This window comes from Ischnura elegans, chromosome 9 (assembly GCF_921293095.1).
Source record: "Ischnura elegans chromosome 9, ioIscEleg1.1, whole genome shotgun sequence".
NCBI lineage: Eukaryota > Metazoa > Arthropoda > Insecta > Odonata > Coenagrionidae > Ischnura > Ischnura elegans.
Window position 1 is genome coordinate 70,225,403 of NC_060254.1, and position 23,402 is coordinate 70,248,804.

Genomic DNA, 23,402 nt, shown 5'->3' on the forward strand with positions numbered 1-23,402 from the left:
ATGAACTCAACCGCTTTATTACCTGGGAGCCCCCCTGCCTCCTTTACAATAGTTTCCAAACACTGACCTCTCTCTTCATCTGAAAATATTCTTTATTTACCTTACTACCTCACCCTTATCCCAAATTTCACCCCCTCTGGTTTTAGGAACAAATGTGAATGACTGGGGCAGTACGATATTTTTGCTACCCCTTGGCGGTGACGATGAGCCGCTAAAACCTGTCGAGCACAATTAAACCACTTGGGCGGTAAACTACTAATATTAATTCCTCGCTTTCCAATTTTAATGGGTTAATTAAACAAGGTCGAGCACTTTTTAGTGAAACTAAAGTTAGGTTTACAACCGCCCCTCAGTGAAGTGTTTCAAGCCAATCCTGTAATAGTACGCTAGATAATGCTGAAATATATGTTTCATACTGTGTGCACATATTGCTGTCTCATATTTTGGCTACATTTTTGAGCTCCAAAAATAATTATTTTCACGTAGGACTAATAGAAAGCTCATAGAGGATAGAGTGGTCACAAGGATCACATATATACCTTTTGACCAGTTTGCCACCGCAAGTAGTTTAATAATAATATAATTTTGTGAGCAGTTGTACAACCAAGCAGCGGGTAACTATCTCATTCGATTTAAATGCTAAGACTTAATTAATATTTGAATTCATATACTTATTATACAATTGGTTCGCTCAAAGCTCGCGCCCTCATTTGCGTATCAAGGGGTGAGAAGGTACGAAAGGAAGTGGGAACCATACAAATACAACGAGCCCAGCTTAAGGCCACACAATTTTTCGATGTGTTAATCGAGCTTGTGAATACATCAGAGAGTGGGCGAAAGATTTGATGGAACTAGACCACCGGAAAGAAGTGGCTATTTTTTTCGAAAAGAATTTCGCAGAAAAAAAGGCAATTTCGCAGATACTTAATCGAAAAAGCAGACAATGATGGAAGGCGCACGAAAATTTAGGAATCCTGACCATATACCGAACGATAAAATGTCGCTATTATCCACACCTTTTATTTTGCCAATTGGTGTCGATGTCACAGACAAATAATGATTTGAGATTTAACTGTCATAACTCTAAATTGACACCTAATATCATATGCATGGAATGTCGCTCGACGTGGAGAAAACAATTCAATGTGAAGGAAAGATATTAAAGACCAAACAATCATTTTTCTGCAAGTAACTCAGGAAAGAAATATTAAATAATTTGACACATAAATTTTTCTCGTTTCCGGAAAATTAAACGATACGGAAAATATTCGGAATGTAATGGACTTGTAATTAAAATATTTTACGAAACAGTTATAGCTCTATACAATCCAATATCATTCTAACGTAATGTCCACAATTTAAATTTACGAGCACAACATATCTCCACCAGCAGGGTATATATTAGTACCATGTCCACAAGTACTGAAGCTTATATTTCTATCGAGACACGAAAACCCCTGCTTTCTGTACAAAAATAAGTACATGTAGGTAGTGCATGCAGATTTTATCTTGCTGGAGGAGAATATTCAATCACTTATTTTTAGCAATACAATTTACTGTATTTAAAAATATGACAATTCGTATTTATTTCACAGCAAGCCCATTGTAAAATAACTGAAATAATGCCGCAGTAGGAGTACCGTAATGAGAGCCATATGTAAGCAATCAGCAGTAAGGTAAACTAAGAAAAAAATATTGGAACCCAATGGAATGTTAACCCAAGCCAAACTACAAATTCCTATACTTTATGCTTATGGGATCGTATTGCTGATATAAATAGCGAGAAAACTCCTTTGCGCAAGTAATATATATCATTTTAATGATTTTTCAGGAACATAAAAGAGATTTTGGACCAACAGGCACACAACAGGATGATAATGGCAACGGCCACTTTTCTCCCTTCGAAATAATAAAGCTAAATGTGAGTAAAACATAGTTAAAACAAATAAAAACTGGAATTAAATACGAAAACGATAGTTATGAAAAAAGTAAGATTTTGTGAAAATGAGAAATATTTTTGCAGGATTCAACTATTATGAAATAGGTTTTTGGCTGATGCAAATTTTAAAAAAATGTTAGAATTGAGGCTTCATGACCCCATGTACATTGTACTATTTGTTAGTTAGTAGTTAAAATCAATGGATAGTAGAGTTAAACCTCTAAGATGTACACCGTGGAAAAAGAACGCATGCCAGCCTTGCGAAGCCACCAAGGCGTGGAGGAAGAGAGCCAGCCGTCCTCAGCCCTTTATAAATAAAAAAAATCTTCATAAAAAAGTAATGGCTATGATATATTAGCATCCCGGAGTCCAAAAAGACGTAAAAAGAAAACTCTGATAACTGCCGTTACAACAGAAAAAAGACGAAAGTTTAAAACCATAAAAACGGAGAGCATGGTGAAAGAAACAGCACTTCGTGCAAGGGGGGAGTGAATGTTATCCCCCCCTTCCATTTATAGCACCAAACTTTCCACTACTCACGCGGATCTCTTCGATATATAATCTCTCCGAGTATACGCGTTGGATGGTTTGATGAAGAAGATACCATCACAGATGGGTCTGTCCATTGAAAATACAATTGTCGCTTTTGTAGTCGATTTCGAAGGTACCTAATTCATTGAACATTATCCCTTAAAAAGCGCCAGATCAAGGATAGGGACAAGGGGGGCAGCTAGGTGGGGGAGCTGAAGAGTAACCTCCCAGCAGTAGTGGGGGTCCGGAAGAAATTACCATTTTATCTGGTGTAAATTGGATACCCAAAGGCGGGCCTATAGCCTCACCCAGCCGCTTTCTGAATCCGCCATTGGCCACTACTATGATGATAATTCGTTGATCTATTGACATTCCACTCCAAATTAACGATAGGATATCAGTTTTCCATCTCCAGTCGAATTACTGTCGACATTAACAGAATATGGATTACAAATCGATGATAGGCAACCGATCGGCAACTGCTAATCACGAGTTATTAAATATCGACCATCAACTGAGGACCCTAGAAACCAAGAGGTACCAGAAATATTTTTACAATTTTGGAGATGATTGGAGATTGTGGTTGGTGGGATACGCAATATTGTTGTGGCAAAGGGACACAAGTGAATCACTGATAAGTATTAATATTTAGATCAAATGACTCGACCTTATCCCTTTGCCGCAACAATATTGTGTACCTAACCAAGCATTACATGCACTTACCTTCAAAATTATTAAAAAATAAAGTTGAACCCCTTGGCTTTTAGGGGCCTCCATTAGGGATTTCATTTTTTCATCCCATCGCCGATATTGAAGCCTTTAATGAGCCACCAAAAGTGAGAGGCAAAAATCGCCAATCGAAAATTTCTGCCGTCGTCGCAAATTAACGGTTTCTTTACTTCAAATTCTAATTTGTCGTTGAAATATCAAATAAACATGCGAGCTCTACATTGCAGCGGGAAAAGCTCACCCCTACATCCCACGGTATGGAAATAGCCCTATTTTATTCTATACCGAAACCTCCTACGATCGAAAAAAGTTATGTGCAGATCACCATTGCCTTGTGGTAACTGTGGAAAAGATTGACGCAAAATTAACATAAAGAGCTGGGTTTCAAGCTATATGCATGAAATTGTGATACATTCGATTACATACTAATCGAAAGATAAAATAAAAATTATCATAAATTTTATTCATTTATCTCTATACCATCGAAAAAAACACTATTGACGACGTTTCGGGGTCTGACTCGTCACTTATCCTCAAAGCTACTTAGCTTACTTTGCCTTAGCCGTCTTAGTAGCCTTGAAAATGGGTGCTGAGTCGGAACCCGAAACGTCGGCGCTCTTAAAATATCTTACCCGCGCGGAAACCCGAGAAAATTTTTAGTATTCTGTTCGGGAAGAAGTAAGATCATTCTTTCTGGGAAAGCGTACAATCATTCATAACACCATTAACCTTTTACATCGGGATTTTGTACCTTGACAATCAAGCGTACAGGAACATCCATGCCCTTGATAGGAGCAACCTATCTATGCGGGACTTGAACTCGCAACCTCTTTTATGGCATACGAGGACTTTACACCGCCGCCACCGAGGCCACTGGGTTATAGTAATTGTCGAAAGTATATATATAAGTAAAATGTCAAAATTATATGATGCATCCGATTGTGTTGCAATGTAGCTTTGGAGGTTTATATTTTCTTCCTTTGCAAACAGGTTCTCCGCCCCCGTGGTGGACTCCGCCAATTGATCTGTTGGAGTGGACCAGGGTCCGTGAACTTCCCTTGGGAGTTACCTCGGCTCCTGGCATCTGTGCACTGAGGCCTTCCACGTACAACGAGTCCACTGTGCCCGACGAAGCTTACCGAATATCAGAGGCAGCGTTGCTGACGGCCAACACGGCGCAGCTATTTCCAGGTAACTATCGTCAACACCTCTTGTCAAGTCTACTTGAATCTGCAGGCATCTATAACAAGCCGTATCAAGAGTGTTTGGCAGGCAGTGAGCCCTCAGCTATACTGCTGCTCAACCAATGACATAGACACGCATGGTTCGAGTTCCTTCCATTTATGCACCGCCTCACGAACGAAGAGCTACATACCTTGGAGAACTGGGTAAGGTAAACACGTTAATACTAATTCCGGGTAGGTGATTAAAATTCACTGTATTCGTGTAATGTTCACAAAAAATGAAATCACGTTAAATTATTCTGAAGACTGACTCTCATAGCGTCTATTTACCGCGGATGGAATTCACTGCCCGATAATGTTAAAGCACGTAAATCTATCGAAAGTTTAAAAAAAAAAGTTTTCGCTTCGATAAATTCAAACATGTTGACATGAAAAGTGAAATTTATTTCGAATCAATGGTTCGCTATTTCACAACGTGGAATGGTGACATAATAGATTCAAAAATAAACTTTGTCATATTCCACATAGTATTTATTAAACATTCTAATAGTTATTAATAAATAATGCGTGGATATCAACAAAAATTATTTTTGAATCTATCGTGAAATTTATAGCAGTATTTTTTGGGTTACTATATATTACGTACACATTCTCATTCATTCTACGTAATGTTATGTTCACATTTACTCAGGATCTTCTAATAGTATGTTTTTAGCCATTTTAGGTTTGAGTATTCCTCACTCATATGCTCCCCTACTGACTTGGGCTTCGTAAATCTCTCGGCAGATGGCTTCCCGCCGGACTTCTCGCTCATGGCAGTGGTGCGGGTGGACCCCCCTAACGGGGACGAGAGTCAACTGGAGCGCGCACGCGGCCCCGTCCTCTTCACCGTGTACTCGGACGTGGGCGACGAGCAGCTATCGCTGTCTCTGGGCCGAAAGGTCGGCCTATTCTACGGCGACGCCGACGGAGACCCTCGCGAGGAACACCACCTCCGATTCGACTTCAACGTCTCCGACGGAAAGTAAGTGCCCACACACGCACGTCATGAATCATCAAATGGAGTGTTAGGTGGAGAAAATGGGTTTAACATAAAATTTTAACAAGTGCATACTGCACATAATGCACAAGAGATGGAAACTTGATTTGCTCTAAAGGCCTGTTTACACGGTAAATTAACACGTACGGGTTAATGTCTGAATGTATGAACGCGAGAATGAACGCCCTAATGCACCGTATAACTACCCAACTTGTGCGAATGCATGCACAGAAAATAGAACCTGTTCTTCTTTGGTTCATGCATTCGTACATGTTCCGGTCCACAAACATCATTCACGCAAACAGACATTAACTCGTACGTGTCAATGTATCGTGTAAACAGGCCTTAACAGAACGAAATTGTAACTTTCCCCGCTGATTTTAAGTTGAATAACGATCGTAAGTTCCCATTCCAAATCGCATCTCCAGCACCTCACCTCACCTCCCACTCATCGCCCGTTGACGTCATTATGAAACACCCCCTTATTCACATTGCCTTCTCTATGAGTGAATCCCCCCCTCATGAAAGGAAAATGATGTACAACAAATATCAAAATATATACAGGGGGATCGGGTTGGTGTGGTGGCTAGAGTGTTGACTTCCCACCCCGTGGGCTTGGGATCAAATCCCGGCGGTGGCATAGAATTCTCAGCATGACTGATCACTGCTTGAATGTTGTGTGGAGGACATTTCAACCGCAACCCTCCGTCCGTCGGATGGGACATTAAGCCGTGGTCCCCTTTTGTTAAAAGCAGGTTAATGCCGACGCCGGGTTTCTCTCGACCCTTCCTTTTCTACTCTTCCCTTACGGCGCAAGTGACCTCAGATGTCGGTCGCCTCCTCCAAATACCATACCATAAGATATGCAGGGTGAAGAAAAATTGTCACGAAATTTTAATCCTAAATCGCTGATGCCGGTCAGAATCAAAATTATTGATGATATTTTTGTCGAAAATCCACCATTTTTAAACTATAGAAACTTTGAGCCAAGCCTTCCGATTGGCGGCGAGTTTGCCCCTGCTTCCAGATGCTCTGGACAACTCATGACTTGGAATACTTTGCCTTCATTGGCCTTTATCCAGAACATTCGGCAACAGGGCCAACTCGCGGCCAATCGGAATTCTTTGCTCGAAGTTTCTGCAGTTTAACAATGGCGCCTTTTCGACCTAAAAATCGTCATTAATTTTGGTTCGTACTCGTATCAACTATCCATGGTTAAAATTTCGAGACACAATTTTTTCCATCCTTTTTATCTATATTGACTGAAATGCACAATTAATCTGTAACCTTTTAAAAATGTGCGCTCAATTCTATGCTCGATCCTCGCAGGTGGCATCGCCTGGCCTTCAGCATCAAGGGAAACTCGGCCACCTTGACAGTGGACTGCGACTCTCAGGGGACTTTACCTTTACCTAGGAAGGACAACGCGCCTCCACTCAGCACTGCTGGCATCGTGCTCATTGGGCAACAGCTACTTAACGAAGGATACTTCACGGTGAGATAAAAATCTATTCCGAAACGGCCAGAAAATATTCCACATTCTTAAGGCTCAAAATTCAAACCCACGTATTAAAAATTGCTATGTTTCAATAATAAATGTTGTCAAATATAAGCAATATATCTTTTATCTTTTCCACTAATTTTCTAAAGACAACTTCAGTCATTTTCAGGGTCCATTATTTTAAAAGATTGCTCTCAGCGTGAAACTTCCAGGTTTATCTTAAAGTTATTTATTATCATAGGTTTGGAAATACAGAAAACTTCCTATGTGTCATTCCAATTTTTTATACTATTTCAATGATAAGTATTAATACCAACGGAAAATACTGGTAAAATTTCAAACAAATTCAAATTTCAAAAAATTCCAACTAGACACTTTAAAACATTCATCCACAAATAAACCCATAAGCAACCTTATTTTGTGATTAATTATTTTTGCCTCAATCCCTTATCTTCAATAGCTTTATTTTTTTCGCACCACCTCAACGCGTGTTGTTAAAATCTTGGTTTAAAGAGCACCAAACTAATCGGGAAGATATGCTGATGGCTTCGTATATTTTCACCAAATATCTCCAGAAATCCCTGGTTTTAAAAATGGAATGGAAAGATCAGCACCCATTTTTGCATTCCATTTCAGGGAGATGTGCAAACGCTTCTGATATCTCCAACGCCGGAGGCTGCGTATGAGATGTGCAATGCCTTCGTGCCGGAGTGCTCGAGGCCGTTGGGTCCCCCGCTGCAGGGGAGCCCTGCCTGGGAGGCGTGGACTAAGAGCGGAGGGGGAGGAGGACGGCGGTGGGAGGTCCGCGGAGGTTCATCTTCAGGTGAGGTCAGAAGTCCCTCCCACGAAAATATAGGACAAAACCTCCATTCTATTAGGAATCCATTAAACTCTAAATCAGGGGTCTCCTATTTACTAGGCCACGAGGACCACATTCCAAGTTCCGAATCGCCCCGCGGGCCGGATAGCGGATTTACCGATGACTGAAGTATTCGATTCCAACGTCTACTGAAGCATCCGGTGGCGTATTTCTTGTTTACGAACAATTGAAGGCGACTTTGACGCGTAGTACAGAGAAGTTACACAGAAGTTACACTCGCGTCGCTGACGGGCAAATTGATCCGAGTAACACGGGGAATTAAGGTATAATTAGGGATATTAATCGAAATTTATAAACATGATAATGTGATTTATCAAATTAATAACTTTTGAACGGTATTCCTTGCATTTGCAATAACCAGACTGCAAAATATTTGAAAAAAAAGGATCACATTGCACTCATCACCGCGCCGCGGACGTTTTTGAAAGCCGATTAAAATGCGATCGAACTGGCAACAGAAATCAGCCTTCCATGGGATGGAATGGGGCCTCCTCTATGTAGTCCTCTAAAATTAAATAGTGGTAGAACGAGGACCCAGGACGGGCTAACTGGGTTATTCTCCCGAGGGCCGGGTCTATAAGCCTTCGCTTTTCACCCGCACACCTTATATGGGGAGGACTGGGAGGGAAGAAGAACAGGAGGCGCCGTCGCGATGAGAACCCGACGATGCTTCCAGGATAGGGATGGAAGGGAAGGGATAGGGAAAAACTTACGACGTCATTGGGACGACGGGGCCCACTACTAGCGAAACTATGCTTTGCTATTTCTTAGAAAAAATACTATGTATGAGCTTGATATTTTTTTGGTAGAGTACGCATAAATAGGATAGAACCTAACCACATAATTTATGGAAATTCCATCAAGCAAAAACGAATTATACAATCAATAATAGCTTTCGCTAACTGTTATAATAAAAATAAACATAAAATTGTAACGAACAATTGCTAATATTTTTCATTTCATATGATCGGTAAATTGGGCATAGGGTATATCACGTAACACGTATCCTGATTGCTCCGCAACCACCCTTCCTTCATTGAATTTTTACCTATTTCTAAAAAAAATAGTCTTTCATTGGACATGAGACCTACGTCAATCTTATCCTTTAATTGCACCTGTCTGGTCTTGGATGAAGTTGTTACGGGCTCCATTTACTGTTATAAATAAACAAATTATTTCTCTCATCACACCATAAAAAAGACCGAAAGTGTCGGTAAAATGCTGAAAGTACTGGGATGGGACACACTAGAACGGAGAAGAAAAATAAATAGGCTTTGCGCACTCTTCCGCACACTGAAAGGGGAAAAGGCATGGGGGGAACTAAGGAAGAAGATTGAATATCCCAGCTATATTGGTAGGAATGATCACGAATACAAGATGAAATGCCGGCCGCAAAGGACTGACGTAAAGAAATTCTCGTACCTCAACGATTACGGAATGGAATAGACTCCCTGCAGAACTGTTTAAGCCCTACCCTAACAACGTAAGGATTTTCAAGAAGAGGTGTAGAGGATTAATATTGGAAAATTAATATCACTGAATTTTAAATATTCACTTTTCTAGTTTCATTTTGGTAATGTATTTCTCATTTGCAATATTTTTGTTTTTCTTTTACTTTTTTGTATAAACTGTTACCACCTGGCAAATAGCCAACTTGTAACTTGTACAATATAATAATAATAATAAAAATCAGCAGCTGAATATAAATTTTCCCTAACCATACATTTTCGGAAAATGTAACATTAAAAGATATCATACACTTGAAATGCTAGAGAGAAAAACCTTAATTATTATATATCATTCTATCGAAGGATTGATAAAATATTGCAATCCTATCCATCATTTTCAACAATATTGATCATAAATAATTTTAATAATAAGCCTACGATCATACCTTTTTTCGTTAACAGCAATTCGCGCACACTGAACTCTTTACCCAATTTTCTACCACAGGTGACAATTGAACACCATGGGTACACAGCGATATTTATTTTTGGGTGCACCGGCATCATGGTTGAATTACTGGCCAGCAGTTTCGTCTCCACTGCTGGAGACCTACTAACAACAAGAGCAATGATGCAAGAGTATAGTCATAATATAATTACTGTCCGTCCACCATTTGATTTCAGAGTCATTGAGATTATAAATTTAAAGCATGATTTTAAGAGTATAGATTAAAAGAGTGTGGGCTTTGGTAAAATCCTTGAGCCTAGTTATGCTTTGGTAAAGTTAAATTGTTCTTGCTCCTCCACAGCATTTCACTATTCTTCACTCAAACCTTTAGAGATTCATACGGTATTAGGGCAGTCCCAAAGGCACAGGTATCCCACCCGTCCTCCATAACACCCGTTGGAATTTTCCACTTTATAGGCATATCAGGTGGCTGGTCTTCGTCTTCCAGTACGTTCACATCGCTGGAGCCAGGGCAAGGAACTGGAGCTACCGGTAGCGCTGGAGCTACCGGTAGCGCTGGAGCTACCGGCGGAGGAACCTACACGTCCTGGAGCACGGGTTCTGGTGGTCGCTCGGAAGGTTCAGTAGCCGGAGGACAAGAAGGAACAGGGAGGAGAACTGGTTCCGGATCTAGGGGTGGTGCATCGTCCGGTGGCAGACAGGGGTCTTCGGCGACCTCGCAGCAAAGAGGCGGCTCGAGGGGCGCGGGAGGTGGTTCGGAATCCAGAGGTTCAATATCCGGAGGCTCCGGCGGTGGCGGCAGGGTCAGCTGGTCCAGCGGGTCGAGGTCCTCTTCGGCCCAGGGCGGAGTCGAGCTGGGCGCCGGCTCTGGCGGGCTGCGCGTGACGGGCTCCGGTGCCTTTGCTACCGGCTCCGAGGACGCAGACGGGTCCGGATTGGCTGTCGAGAGGGTTGGGGTCGGGGCGAGTGCCCAGGCACCGCCAGTAGTCACGCAATCGATCAAGCCCAGGAATCGAACCAGGGTAAGCTCCACCATAGGAGGACGCTGGCTAATATTCTATCCTAAAAACAGGCTTTAACTCATTTATGGTTTACTTTTTGTAACGCGATCAGGCCCAGAGTACCACGCGATGGTACGACTAAGGCTTTCCATTTTCTTCTGTCCTCTGCTATGTTCTTCCAGTTCGACCAAGTTTCCAGCCGTTGCAAATCTTCTCTTACTTCATCAAACCATCACTTGCGAGGTCTCCCCAATGGTCACCTTCCTTCTATTGTCATATCCGTAGCCATCTTATGAAATCTTTCCCCACTCATTCTAATTCCAATCTCCTGCTTTTTAGCACTTCTAAAACGTTCGGTTCTGTTTTAAGACGTTCCATAAGCTCATTGCTTATCAAATTGATTCGTAAAGAATAACTCCAAAGTTCTGAAACTTCAAATTTTGCAAATTTATCACCCAAGTTTATAAGCCAAAAAGCTACTTACGAATGCAAGGTATATCAAATAGTGGCATACATTTGACCGATTTCTAGATTTTAGCCTGGGTAATATAATTTTACAGGAAGATTCCCTAAAAGATATTGATGCTGGTTATGCTCCCAAAGACTTTCTCTGAGGTAAAGCAAAAGCTGGCTCACGTAGTTTCTCTTAAAGAGTAAGCTACAAAATATTTCTCAATGGCACATTTAGATTGCAGTCAGCAGTGTGTGTGGATCATAAATTGCGATGCATTTGTCTACTAGAGCTAGTAAAGCCAACCCTCCAATTTGCCATTCTAGTAAGCACATTGCATAATACATTTCACACCTCAGTGAGTCATAATTTTAGAGCCTGTCTTCCTGATAGACCTCCTTATTATTGTTACCTCTCCCAACTTCAATGCCTGGTTTCTCATGTTTTATATCTTCTTGATCTTCAATACATGCCTCTTTTATTTCAAGTTTTCTGAGGTCACAGTTATTATACACAAATAAAAATATTCCACAGAGATTTATTCGCCAATGGTACCTTTATCACTGGTTCTATATATGAATAGTAGCGGATTTTTAAACAACAGATCCTCACATGGCTTCGGCTACTCTTGCTTCATGACATTATCATTCTCCATGAGTGCCGCAAACAGCTTTATCGCTCTCAAGTAATCAAGAGGAGCAAATGATATCTGCATTTTTATCTCGGGTTTTCTTCCGCGTCAGTTGACTGGTGTTTTGCTGGCAATTCTTCTTAAGGACGAAGTATGCCCACAAGACAACTGACGTGGAAGAAAATGCGAGAGGATAAAATGCAAAGATAAAACCATCACCGCGGAAAACTTTTTATTCTAACATAATGTGTGCAAATTATATAAAAACAAACGTTTCGGTGTAAAACATTAATGCATAAGCACAAATTATCAATAAGTCAGCGAAAATTCTCCAAAACGTAAGGAAGTAAAGCAGAATTAATAATCTTCTCTCCAGTTTGCGCGCGGGTGAGTAAATCTAAAGAAGACTACGCTAGGGGTTTCGTTTCGCTACCCAATCTCAAGGCTACTATTACAAGTAAGAAGCCTAAAGAATGGATAATGAGACGGAAGCGGAAACGTCGGCTGCCCGCCCGCGCGCAAACTCGAGCGAAGTTAATTCATACGCCAGGAAAGTGTTAACTCATATATAGTTAGGTTAATGCCACCCTCGCCATACTTTGCAGTATGCCTTTCAAAGCGCGCTGGACGAAGAACTAGAAGAACCACAGTATGGAGAGGAAGGCGATTACGACGAGGATATAGATGGTGACACTGATGGAGACCTCGATGGCGACGAAGATGACGAGGAAACTGAACCTGAACCCGATGGCGACACCGCAGGCCTGGCAGGACCAGTGGGGGCGGGTGAACCTGAAGGAGAGGCGGAACCGAAACCGGAAGGCGAGGCGGAACCGGAGGTCGAGCCGGAACCGGAAAGGGAACCGGAGCCCGAGCCGGATGTTGAGGAAGACGGGGAAGAGGATGTGGACGAGGTGGACTCCTACGCAGCTCCCGTTTCACCACAGTCTGGGTCGGGGCACTACACACCCTACACACCCAGCACTAACCGGGGACTCCCAGGACCCAGGGGTTATCCCGGTCCGCAGGGACCTCAGGGTCCACCTGGGCCCAAAGGAGACACAGGCCGCGACGGAATACCAGGAACCATGGGAGTGTCAGGGCCTCCAGGTCACGTTTTCATGATCCCGGTAAGTCATAAATTGGAGGGCAAAATTAGCATTTCACACATCACTTTTCTATTATGGAATCACTATACAAATCGATACAAAGAGCTCAGAATGCTTGTGAGACACATTTAATTTATTCTGAGGCATAACTGAGTACATACAAAAACTGCAATTGGAACAAATGGTGACTCTTATAAACTCGCCTTTCCGTAAAAATTAGAGGTTAAAATTTTTATCAAATGGAATAGTTATAATTAATGATGCAAAGGGCTCAAAATGTTGGTGAGACACATTCAATTTATTATGAGGCATAACTGACATGAGTGCAAAAAGTGCCTCTGTTACTATGCTTGCCTTTCCATGCATACCTAAGGTAATAGCTGTATCACAATTAATTATAACGGTAGCATTCGTAGCCATACAGAACTTTCAACACGATTTTTTCCACTTGCAATATGAAACTAAATTGGAATATTATTAGGATTACGTATTTCTGATTCCACTGACGGTTCAACTTCATTTGGCCATAAAATTAAACATATTGGATTTCAATTTTAATTTATTTAAAAATATTTTCTGCGTACTGAATAGTTAGGAAACATTTTTCAGGCATAAAATTAAGGGTGATGAAATAATGAACATAATCGTAAAAGTTGAGTTCAGTCTAACAGAATAGCGAAGGAAAAAACACATTTTTTTCGAAAATCGGCGATTTAACTAATTTTGGCAGTTAGCTTCCAACGACCCGGGAAAAAGGAGAGAAATATTTTAACGCTTTATATTACATTTTGAAAAGTGGCGGAAAGAAGGTAAAGGCAGATATTTGCCTTAAATTACAACGTATTTACTGGAATCACACATCTGATAAATTCCTGGTAGTTTAAGTAAAAAATAACTTCATTATTGACGGTGAAAGCATAAAATTTTAATCGAGGAAATTTTCACAGATTTTCAACTTTTAATTAGCTAGTTAGTTCAACAAGAATAAGACCGATCACCATTTGATGCTGCATTTTGTAATTTTCCCTTATTAATCTAGGGTAAGTTCATACCAAATGCTGATTTACATACAGTTATAAGCCATATTACTAACTTCCACAAAGAGAGATGAACTATGCGTTTCAATTTTTCACAAGATTTACTTTTATTCAATTTTTTTACAAGATTTCATTATTTTCGAGCTTTCAAAAAAGGCTGCATTACGATCTCATTGCTTCTTTATCAACTTGATCATTTCCTTAGTTATAACTTTTTTAAGTATGTAAGTACTAACGCAAATCTATAATAGCATGAAAAAGCTTTGAATGACTGATGAGACTCATCACCACTGTTGCAGCTCAACTCTCAAGGCAATGAAAAAGGACCAGACGTGCAAGCCGAGCAGTTTCGCCAGCTTCTTTCGCAACATATGGTAAGTAAGAAACTTTTATTTACGTCATAAAAATGGGGGAAAATTATGAAAATAATTAATTTAGTTGCTTACATAAGAGTGACCCAAGATCAATTACACACTATTGAATTCCATTTAGAAATAAACAATAATATGCAGTCAATCCGAGTGTAGTTTGATTGCCATTTAGGTAACTGAAATCGGTATCATTTAGCTGTTACAAGTATAAACTGTTTTTCTATGATTTATTTCTAAATTATAGAATTGGATGGATGAGGTAGATACTTTGTGGAGATCCATTATGAGATATGAAGTGAAACACTTTGCACTTTCCACAAAAAAATTATTAAACTACAGTCGACAATTTGGAGTCTTGATAATGCTGCAGTGCAGCGAAACATGTCGACTGTAGTTTCATAAATTTTTATGTGGGAAGTGCAAAGTGTTTCACTTCATATCGTATAAAATTATAGGCTAGGTGAGGCAAACCTTTTGGCGATTTGAGAGCCAATTCAAAAAAATAATAATATACCACCTGAAATCGCTTCTCAACCCAACCTATTCCCCTTAGTGCCTTTTCCCACATCTCTACGAGCTGAAATAATTTCACTACGTGCCCCTTTTGATACGCGTGTTATATGCTCGCCACCCCACTATAGACGTCTATTTTGATAAACTTCGTGTTGTGATAGGCATTAACACATAAAATGGTGCCTACTGGAGGAGGCTTGTGGTATTATAATTTAACTGTTTAAGCTTAAAATTTTGTATCAATCCTTAATGTTTTGCAGTATTTAGTCACAAAATTTAAAATCAAGATCTTTACTAATCCAGCAAACATATAGTTTGCTCATTTTTCACTTCCTATAGAACATACTTCCCTTATCCATTCTCACAAATACCTATCTCAAGACTCTTTTTCCTATGATTAACTAGCAGTGTAATTTACGGAAAATTTCTTACGTCCTATTTTATTAGGAGGTACGTATGTTTTCCTGCACGAAAGAAAAATTCGCAAAGGAAATTCTAATGTAAAAGGGAATTTTCTTCTTGAAAAATGTGTGTTTACTGATCACCTAAAAAATATTACTATATTATTAAGGCGATCCGCGACCTAATATTAACTCTCTTATGACGAATATTTTATATTTAATTTTAGTGAGTATTTTGGATACCTACAGCTCTTTGTAAAGATGAAAAATAATTCAATACGACATGAAATATATATCGTCACATAAAAACTGCCATTATAGGATAAAAGAGCAGTACGCTAAATTACAATTGTGTTGGTCAATTAAACGCTAACTGGCGACAGATGTATACATGTATTAGATTCTCTACACGTAAATCAGACAAGTAATTTGCAGCAATGTACTAATACTTTGTAACCCTACCTTCTTGCAGATGGCAATGAGAGGAGGGGAAGGCCCCATGGGCCTCACTGGAATTTCTGGACCAGCGGGCCCTCCAGGACCGGAAGGGTTGAAGGGGGAGCCGGGGGACGTAGGAGAGCCGGTGAGAATCCCCGACAGGTAGCAGCACTATCGAAACCAATGAATGTGGTCCACTGTGGTCTAAGAGAAAAAATAGAAACGAATTATTTCTCGAGATCAACAATTTAAAAAATATTCTGCCAATTACCACACAAATCAAAGTTTCACTTGAGGTAATAATGACACGAATTTTCTTCATGCCAACATTTGCAATACAAATAATCGCTTTGAAAATTCGAGACGCTCTGCAATGTTTGTCAGCAGCTATTGGGTCATTAATATCTGTACAAACTAATACCATTTCATAATGATCAAAACTCAACAAATAGTCGTTGCATATTTGTAATCTTTTTAAAGCTTAATATCGCCCTCCCCAATTGCAATTGAATATTCATTCCGATTAACTAAATTTTAGTTATCTAAAATACAACCACATGTACTCGAGTTTACCCCACTAGGATTCTACCAACACAAAAACTATAAGATTTCGACCTTTCTCGAATACTCACGAATTTTTATGAGCATATACATAGATTTCGTGAGATTTTGAGCAAAAAAAGAGATATCGTGAAAATGACCCAGTGAACGAATTCCAAGAAATTAATTTTCAAGTTGCGAAAAATTTTATTCGCATTGTTCCCCGGATTTTACATCAAAATCCAGCCGGAAACAAAGTACGTTGTGCACCGATAAGAAATATGGACATCGCGAGTGATAAGGGTTGAACCACGTACTTGATACGTGAAAAGTATGTCTACATGTCTGGAACCTATGCTTCACATTCCAGGGACCTCGAGGCATCCGTGGCATGATGGGTCTGAGTGGTCGAGAAGGAAGAAGAGGTAGACCTGGAAGGGACGGAGACAGAGGCCTCACAGGTCCCCCAGGCGCTAAAGGAGAACAAGGAGTCCAGGGTCTCCCGGGTAAGAGTCGCGCAATACACAGGACCGTATTCTAAGACGTTCCTAGAGGAACGACTCTTCCTGTAAGACGCGTTCCTAGGAGGAAGTCAACCTCTAAGCGTTTTTGAAACGTACCTCTTCGTTTGTAGGACCAACTCTATCTATAAGCATATCGTATCTCTCCCTACTTTTTTGAGCATGGCTCATACCATGCTACTAAATTGTAGGAACGGTTCCAAGGCCTAATATGGCGGAATGCGTAATCACCTCCGGATTTTGGCATTTTTTTAAGACACATGTCGCAATATGCGATCAAAATGCAGTAAAAATGTCGCTTTTTCAACCTGACGATGTTTATTTATTTCATCATGTATTCCTGTTATAAGGAAACGTATAAAAAGAAAGAAAAAAGTGAAGTCCGTAATAGCAATGAAGTAAACAACCATTGCAATAACATGGACGCAGAATTTGCAGAACCAGTGTCATTAAAAATCCGGGATTTTCAATGACCTGAGCAAGCTCATCCACCTTATCTGTTGAGAGGTCAGAGGGATTACCAGAAGTACTTTACTTGTGTGGTTTATGTCACAGGTAAAATGCTAATTAGGCCATTTCTTCGAATTTTTTGCCTCTTTTGCTGCGCATAAAACACTGTCTCCAAGGGACCGTAATTTGCATAGGAAATCAATGTCAAAGATTGAAGTCGATGCTGAAAGTTTTCAGGGAAGCGTTGATAATTATTTATTACTGTTTGAAATTAATGTGGAAAGCATTATACAGAGCTCAACCATTTAAAATTATCTCCAATTAGAGATAATAATAAAATATTGCAAGCCACCTCAGGTGTGTCTGGATTGGGATTTCTTTACAAGTCCCACAATGATATCCACACTTTTCATGAATTCCTTATGCATAACATCGCTCAAACGCAAATATACTTGCCACTAGACTAAGTTTCCATCACGCAAGCATCACTTCAAACAATACTCATTGTGAGAGGTAATTGACAATGAAAATATCTGTTACAGAACAAAACAAATAACTTCACTAGATTTGCTAATGATTTTGGTTCTATACGCATCTTGATTTTAAAATAGAGCCAATGTTTCTTCACCCATGACGGATGCCTCTTTAGAGATCCTCACATGAAGATGCGGGTAACGGCAAAACACTAGCAAGTCAAAGGGGGACTGCGTAAGTTTTTACAACTTTCCCGCAATATTTTAGGAGTACCCAGTGGTCGTCGGGATGAAGGGGTATCCAAAAGAGGATGAGACCGATTCCAGCTTTCCGACTGTCTAACTGCCTTCTCCCAAATTCCAACAATCAACTGATCTGTCCATCCTAAACCTTAAAACTGAAAGAATATGCTTTTGAAGGTTCACTATTACATTTAAAAAGCACGACCCCGGTTTCTTAACATGGTTACATCTTCAGGCGAATCGATCATGCATGCATCTCGTTAATATCAAGTTCAGCGCGACAGTAAGGACATCTACCTGTCGGGAAAGAGTAGGATATATGGATAGACACGACAGATGGACGTCCTTACTGTCGCACTGAACTTGATATTTACAGGATATAGATATATACTGTATATAGATGCATGCATGATCGATGCACTGAGTCAAATTCTGAAGATGTAACCATGTTATGAAACCTGGGTCGAGCGTTTTTAAATATACTAGTGCACCTTAAAAAGTATATTCTTTCATTTTCCAAAATAAAAAGGTTTCACAGATTTCAGCCTGAAATCATCAGTTATTTCTTACGACTGACTTTTTCCATTGGTCACTTCTCCGAGTAACCAAACAATGTTCGCAATACATAGGAATGCCCGGAGAGAAAGGCGAGAGAGGACTACCCGGTAAGACAGGAGAACAGGGTCTGACGGGGCACGAAGGAATGCAAGGAGAGGAGGGATCTACTGGTCTTCCGGGAATGCCTGGAGAAATGGTGAGTTTTATCGTCAAAGTTTTAACCGAAAATTGTAGCGTCGACATTCCAGGTTACTGGGACCATGTCAAGTCCAGATGTAACAATACTTAGAGTAAAATTAAAAATTATGCCGATGTATGTACTGTATTTAATTCAGACCATTTTTAACATAATGAGATCACTTGTCTACTTCCACACTTCCTTATTTCTACAGACTATGTTTCGGAACATAATGCCATTTTTGGGCATAGGCAAGTGCAAGGCAAGGATTGAAAACGGCATTACATGCCGAAACCTGTGTGAGTAGAAATAAAGGAGAGTGGAAATAGACAAGTGCTTTATTTTGTTAAATATCAAAGAATCCCAACGAATTACTCCGCAAACCGTATCTTTTATCCAAAGACTTAATGATTTATTAAAAATTGATTAATAAAAAAACCTTATCTTTTCTAGTCCATATTATTTCTAGGCAACATATAATAGGATCCCCAGACGGTACAGAATCCTCCGTATCTAACTCGTATGCAGATAGTATCCATTGACGAAAAGCGACGGAGCGGTAGTCAATGGATACTATCTGCATACGAATTAGATACGGAGGATTCTGTGCCGTCTGGGTCCTCATGGACAGCTACTTTCAGAAACTATTTCAGGAACTCTCGTCGCAATATCACCAAAACCTTCATAATGCACACTCCTCTTAGTTCTGGTGTACTATTTTTATCGACGGCACACCTAAAGTTTCGCTCCAATGAATTCCGTATTTTTTTGCCACATGCCTCATACCTACGTATTCTTACTTAAAAACCTAAATCTCGCAATGTTAGCTCGTGCATTATAATTTTAAAGTCAAACGTTTTGACACAAAATAATTAATTTTTTCAATACAGGTCAATTTTCAGTTGGTGGGACCAACATAATTAACGCAGAATAGGTATTAAGCAGGGGCATTCATTCATCGCATTAAGTGCTCGTTTGAACAGTTTGAAAAATGACTGAAATTAATAATCGAGATTAATTGTTTATTATCGTAATGAAATGGAATTAATTAGATTGTGGGCAACATTTTATTTGGAAATTTCATAGAAAGGGAAAGCTTTTAATTAAATTATGAACATATTTTTTTACTGAAGTCGTTTATATAGCTGGTAAAGCAAATAAAAAGGAAATTTTAAATTTTGATTCAGCTTAGGCGACTTATAGCCGATGTGGGACAATTATATTATTACATTAAGAGCGTCATTAATTGTCAATTACGATCGGAAATATATATTTTCCCGATGAAATTCTTCCTGGAAATTGGGCAGTGTTTGAAAACGCTATTCTCCCAAACAATTGCAGCGAGATCAATTTATGGTATTATCATATACAGGGTGTTTGAGGAGGAATCTGAAATACTTTAGGAGTTGGTAGGGGAGATAATTTTGAGCATTTTTTGTTCATAAACATTGGCTCGCAACTCCTTAGTTACTGAGCAATGGCAACACAAACATTTTTTTGGTGCACTTTGCAGTAGCCATGAAAACGGTTTTTCTTGGGTATCCAGCCTTATCCCAGCCTTTTATTAAATGCTCTCGATTATTGAGGTCATTAAATAATTAAGGTAGAATAAAAATGCGCTATTATAATTTTCTGGTACTATTAATATGTGAGCTCAATTAAACGAGAGCTTTGAGTGAGTATCAACAATACGATTGCGCAATCTCACCCATTTGGATATTAATTGTTTCAGACAATTATAATGGCACATTTTTGTTCGAATTTAACTATTTAATGACCTTAAAAATCCAGAGTATTAAATAAAATGTCGTAAAGGCTGGATACTCAAGAAAAACCTTTTCATGGCAACTGCAAAGAGCATCCAAAAAATGTTTGTGTTGCCATACCTCAATTACTACGGAGTGGCAATCCCAAGTTTATGGACAAAATATGAATAAAACTGTCTCCCTCACCTTCTGAATTTCTGCAGATTCCTCCTGAAACACCCTGTATATTCTCCATCTCCTAATCACAGTCTGTACATGTCTCTCTCAACTTCCGAAATCATAAAAGCACACATGCAGGTTCTATCTTATGAAATGGAATGAAAAAGTAAAAAATAACGTGTAGGGTAGAAGGGATATATAATAATGGGAATACGTTTTCAATATAACTGTGAGAAATAGCTAATTAAATATGCCACATAATGCGATAAAGGGTATCGGGAAACAACATCAATTGTGACATTATCTTCCAAAAGATTGCGGTATTGATAAAATCTATAAAATACAAACTAATCCCTAATTTTATAACAAAAGTTACATGGTTGCTTTAGATTACCGCAAATTTTTAAATAAAATACGCGTCCGAGTTAGATTACTTTCGTAGATATATTGAAAAAGCAATTTATCGAAATCGTTTTTAAGTTTCTTAGAGCTAACAATTTTTTAAGTGAAATAGAAGATTCTTTAAAAAAACATACGCTTTTAAATAGCACAACTTCCGTATATTCTTTTCGGTGTTATGCACCTAATTCTACCGTCCATTAAAAAACAATCGGTTACGTCTTTATTTTAATTAATAGTTTCATAGATCTAGATCGTAACAATAATTTTCCCTCCGCCAAGGGACCTAGAGGTTTCCCCGGACCCCGAGGCTTTCCCGGAATCCCAGGACCACCGGGAATCCCCGGAAGTGAGGGACCGGTGGGCCCAAAAGGAAATGCAGGGCCTCCAGGACAGCCAGGTGCACCAGGACAGCCGGGACAAGTTGGACCAGTGGGGCCTCCAGGACCGCAAGGACTTCTTGGACCGCCCGGACAAGCGGTATAATTAATACGGTTCACCTTCTTATCAATGTTAAAGTTTTAGCCTTTAAATCGATTCGGATTCTAAAATGAAAACCTGATTTCGGGCTCCTGTTCCTCCCAATTTCCATTTTTGAAGTTCCGTAAAAACCTGACTCAAATCTCAAAAATTGTTATAGGTGATAGATGATTCTCATTGTAAATAGTTTCAAAAATTAAAATCCTTATATTTCCTTTGTTTGGCCAATTACCCCCTTCTAGAGGTATCAGCGGCGACGCATTGACGTTCATAAAAGGTTCACAGAAAGATGCGGATGAACTGTGACGTAACCAAGAATTTCGTTCGGGGGGTCCAAAACCAGGGGGAAAATATTTGTAAAACGGTACAAAGTGGGGGATTTAAAACTAATTTTAAGACTTTTATAATCGAAAAAACTTCATTTTTTTGAAGAAATCTTTTGTAAATTCGCCATTTTTAATATTTTATTTCCTTTTACGATAATGCAAAGTAATTTTGTCTATATATTTCGGGGGAGGGGTCCGCACTCCCCAACCCCCCCTCGCCACGCTAACGGGCGTAGGAAGTGATTCATGTCACTCACTGATCCCGTCTGATCACCACGGACGCTTCGCAATAATCCCTTCCTTTGTCTCCTCACGAGTGGAAGGTAGCTTTCGTGATCCGCTTCTGTTTTAATGCGCAAATGAGGAACCCAATGAAAGACAAATAGTGTTCCGAAAAAAAACTGATTTATCCATTCAGCAAGAAAATTCATCGCAGTGTCAATGTTTCCGATAAATGCGAAGAATTGTTTCAATGCCTACGCTTCGTTTCATATAACCATTTTAAGGACCTCACACCTCGCCTTTTTGAATCTGTTGAACGATTATTTCATTCTCTCAAATATATTTCTATCTTTCATGACCAGAATGCACCCACTTGAAGCACAAGAAAAAATATTTTCACTGAAATTGCATAACCTTTACATTTCGTTTCGAAACTGGAATAAAATAAAATGTCTTTTGAAAAAACTGGACTTAAGAAAAATCATCCGTATTCACTTTTTAAGAGACTTATTTGTATCTATAAATGTTGAGGGACATTTATAATTCAAATCTTTACTCAATAATATGCTAACTCACGGAAACATACTGTCTCTGCTATTCTAACTTCCTCTAATTTAAAAGTAACTGACGCAGGGGAGGATGCGTTTTTCATTTCATTCTCAAATACACTGTGTCGAAACGCGTGTTACATTATTCGAATGATTTGTGGAAAAAATGCCATCTCTCTCTCTTTCATTAACTCAATTTTTAATGTTTTAAATTCTGACTTATTCGTGTATTATTAAAACACAGGTCACGGAGTGTATAATTTGAATCATCATCATCATCACGGGTCAGTAATTCTTGATTGGTCTGACGCAACTCTCCACTCCCAATCAGCTAATATTTTCACTCCTACGTATCACCTCTCTTCACATCCTTCTTTATCTGCTCCATATATTTTCATCGAGGTCTTCCTTTTCGATTTTTGCCATCTACTTGTCCCTCGGCGATCGTCTTCATATAATTTGAAAATGTACCTATAACAAAAAAGGGAATATAACACCTGCCGTCATGTTTCACTAGCAACTCTTTCATAAAAAATGTAATTTAGGGACCGCAAGGTAAGCCAGGAATGCCAGGTCTACCGGGAGCTGAAGGTTTGCCAGGACATCCAGGGAACGCCGGAAACCCAGGAGCCAAAGGAGACACCGGAGCACAGGGACCACAAGTGAGTCCAGCATCAACCATTATTCCCATAAAATTTGCCTTCTTTCGTTTGAATTCAAAACTGCTGAAATCAATTTCCTTATAAAATCATATAGGAGCCTGACCGCTCTTCTAAATGCTCGTAAAAAATTCCCAAAAATATATGGTCATTTTCGATAAGAAAATTAATATTTTCTGAAATATCTACAGCATAAATTAAGCATGAATTT

The 23,402-nt window shown here is 39.5% G+C and overlaps 1 protein-coding gene across 1 annotated transcript in view; it reads left to right on the forward strand.

Moving 5' to 3' along the window:
* Positions 1 to 23,402, forward strand: part of LOC124165378 (collagen alpha-2(XI) chain-like) — an 89,211-nt gene that overhangs the window by 35,577 nt on the left and 30,232 nt on the right. The window contains exons 2-13 of the mRNA XM_046542762.1: positions 4,190 to 4,390; positions 5,170 to 5,407; positions 6,752 to 6,917; positions 7,560 to 7,746; positions 10,174 to 10,739; positions 12,406 to 12,930; positions 14,246 to 14,320; positions 15,704 to 15,814; positions 16,580 to 16,715; positions 18,526 to 18,650; positions 21,239 to 21,436; positions 23,078 to 23,194. Coding sequence (XP_046398718.1) covers positions 4,190 to 4,390; positions 5,170 to 5,407; positions 6,752 to 6,917; positions 7,560 to 7,746; positions 10,174 to 10,739; positions 12,406 to 12,930; positions 14,246 to 14,320; positions 15,704 to 15,814; positions 16,580 to 16,715; positions 18,526 to 18,650; positions 21,239 to 21,436; positions 23,078 to 23,194 — 2,645 coding nt within the window. The remainder of the gene's footprint in view (positions 1 to 4,189; positions 4,391 to 5,169; positions 5,408 to 6,751; positions 6,918 to 7,559; positions 7,747 to 10,173; positions 10,740 to 12,405; positions 12,931 to 14,245; positions 14,321 to 15,703; positions 15,815 to 16,579; positions 16,716 to 18,525; positions 18,651 to 21,238; positions 21,437 to 23,077; positions 23,195 to 23,402) is intronic.